General features: G+C 34.2%; 1 protein-coding gene across 1 annotated transcript in view; it reads left to right on the top strand.

Moving 5' to 3' along the window:
• Window positions 1-376: 376 nt before the first annotated feature.
• LOC104467186 (CAS1 domain-containing protein 1) overlaps window positions 377-2,059 on the top strand; it is a gene marked incomplete at its 3' end in the record, with an annotated part of 14,002 nt that continues 12,319 nt past the window's right edge. The window contains exons 1-2 of the mRNA XM_010080868.1: window positions 377-474; window positions 1,182-1,302. Of these exons, the coding sequence (XP_010079170.1) occupies window positions 452-474; window positions 1,182-1,302 (144 nt within the window). The remainder of the gene's footprint in view (window positions 475-1,181; window positions 1,303-2,059) is intronic.

The raw sequence follows: 2,059 nt of genomic DNA, 5'->3' as shown, positions 1-2,059 counted from the left end.
GTGTAGAAGATTGTTATATTGAACTGTTGTATTCTTTAATTTCACATTAGTGTATTCTGGATCATAGCTAGCACGGTGGATTGGCTTCTTTTGGTAGAAATGCTGTTCTAGGTCACAACATCCTTCTGACAGTAGAAATGGGATCACTGACATATTGTGGATAGAGGAGTGATTTACGGAGAAGTGTGGTATAGTAAGTGAGAAGGCAATTTGCAGAAACTTGTGTAAGATGTTTTTACAATAAGTTAAATTTATTCATTGCTGTCGATTGTTTCAATTCCTGTGTTTCAAACATTGTCAATTTTTTTTTAATAGCAATGGGGCTATGTTTTAACTTTCATGGGTCTGAGTTCTAATCTTAATATAACATTTTAAAGGTGGTGACACATGTGAGTATCTTCTGTCCAGTGGAAGATTTCTTGGAGAAAAAGTATGGCAGCCCCACAGTTGTATGATGCATAAGTATAAAATCAGGTAAGGAAACTAATGTCTTCTGTTCATCTGCCTGGAAAGAAGAGTCATTGCTGTTTGACTGCAGCTGTAGTAATTGCAGCGTCATCTCTTTTTCACTTTATAGCTGATTCTCTAGGCCTTCAAAGACATGCAACATTTATCAGAAGGAAGTCTTTTCCTTGAATGTTATCTGTGTATCTACAGTGTTTACCATAGTTGCATATGTATATATATATAAATACAAAATGAATGTTAGTGATAGTAGGACTGATACTTGTTATGGAGAGCCACAAGATAGTGCAAGAGACTGCATAGCTTTATATGTCACTCAGATTGCTGAAAGGGAAAATGCTGACCTTGTGTAGAATCACAAATAAAAAGTCCCAAATAAAATTGCCAATCACTTTTTTTCACCTACTAGTAAGAGAACTTTCTTTTTCAGAATTATGCTGTATATTACCATTTTGAAACTACTGTGTTTGTAGCACCACAGAATAGAAAAGCCTTCTTGGTTGTTTGCCTAATCACATTAGCAGGAGAGTTAATTTCAATTTGTGTGCAAATTACACTAAACTTTTTATTAATTCAGCATGTTTAAAAAAAGATTTACCATTCGTTAGAGCTGGATATAATGCTTAGAATTATCTATATTGCTCTGTAGATGTTCTAAAGACTTTACCTCAAATATAAATTTCCTGTAACATGAATGTTGCTGTTTTGTTTTACAGTGAAGCAAAAAATTGCCTCGTAGACAAACATATTGTATTTATAGGAGATTCTAGAATTCGACAGCTGTTCTATTCATTTATAAAACTCATAAATCCTCAAGTCAAAGAAGAAGGAAATAAGGTGAGATAGTTTTATTTTGATGATGTCTCTGTTTCTTTCTTCCTAATTTACCTCATAACTCTTCTCTGAACTTCAAAAAACCAAGAAATTATACAATTTGCTGGCCAAGCCATCAGGAAGAAGAACCACAGAAAGGTCTTTTGGAGAAGAACAAGATTAAGCCAAGATAATTGTTTGGATACTGATGAGATGATTGGGAATTTGAGAAGTGAACTAGGAAGCTCAAGAGAATGCTTGCGGCAGTCTGGGAATAAATTAATAAAGCTGACTTGTCCCATAGCAACTTACGCTTCATATTTGGCTTCTTGATGAGAAAATGATTGCTCCTTTGTGTGTTTTTAAATAGTAGTAATTCTCATCTTATAATTTGTCATTTTAAATGTCAGTTAAATTGCTGATCTAATCTGTTCATAAAAATCCTTGAGGCAATGACAGATTTCCACATCTAACTTGAGGCTGAAACTAAAAATAGCTTCTGGTCTTACCTTCCTTTTGATTGCTGCTGAAGAGCTGTCTGAATTTTATAAGGTGAAGAATGTAAACTGCAGCTTGCTGGGTGGAAGCAGTAAGAAAGGATTTAGCTGTATCATTTGTTGAACAGAATATTAATTTCTTTTGTTACATCATGCTTCTTAGGTGTATTCCTTTGTGGATATATGTACATATGTGAGTGAAAAAGACACATTTCACTTTCAAGTGTAGATCAGATTTGTTGATTGGTTAGTACATCTGTTGTTTAGAAGTGTGAGCTGGCAGC

This window comes from Pterocles gutturalis, unplaced genomic scaffold, assembly GCF_000699245.1.
Source record: "Pterocles gutturalis isolate BGI_N339 unplaced genomic scaffold, ASM69924v1 scaffold45189, whole genome shotgun sequence".
NCBI classification, from domain to species: Eukaryota; Metazoa; Chordata; class Aves; order Pterocliformes; family Pteroclidae; genus Pterocles; species Pterocles gutturalis.
Note: the sequence above shows the minus strand (reverse complement) of the source record. Positions and strands in the feature narration are given on the sequence as shown.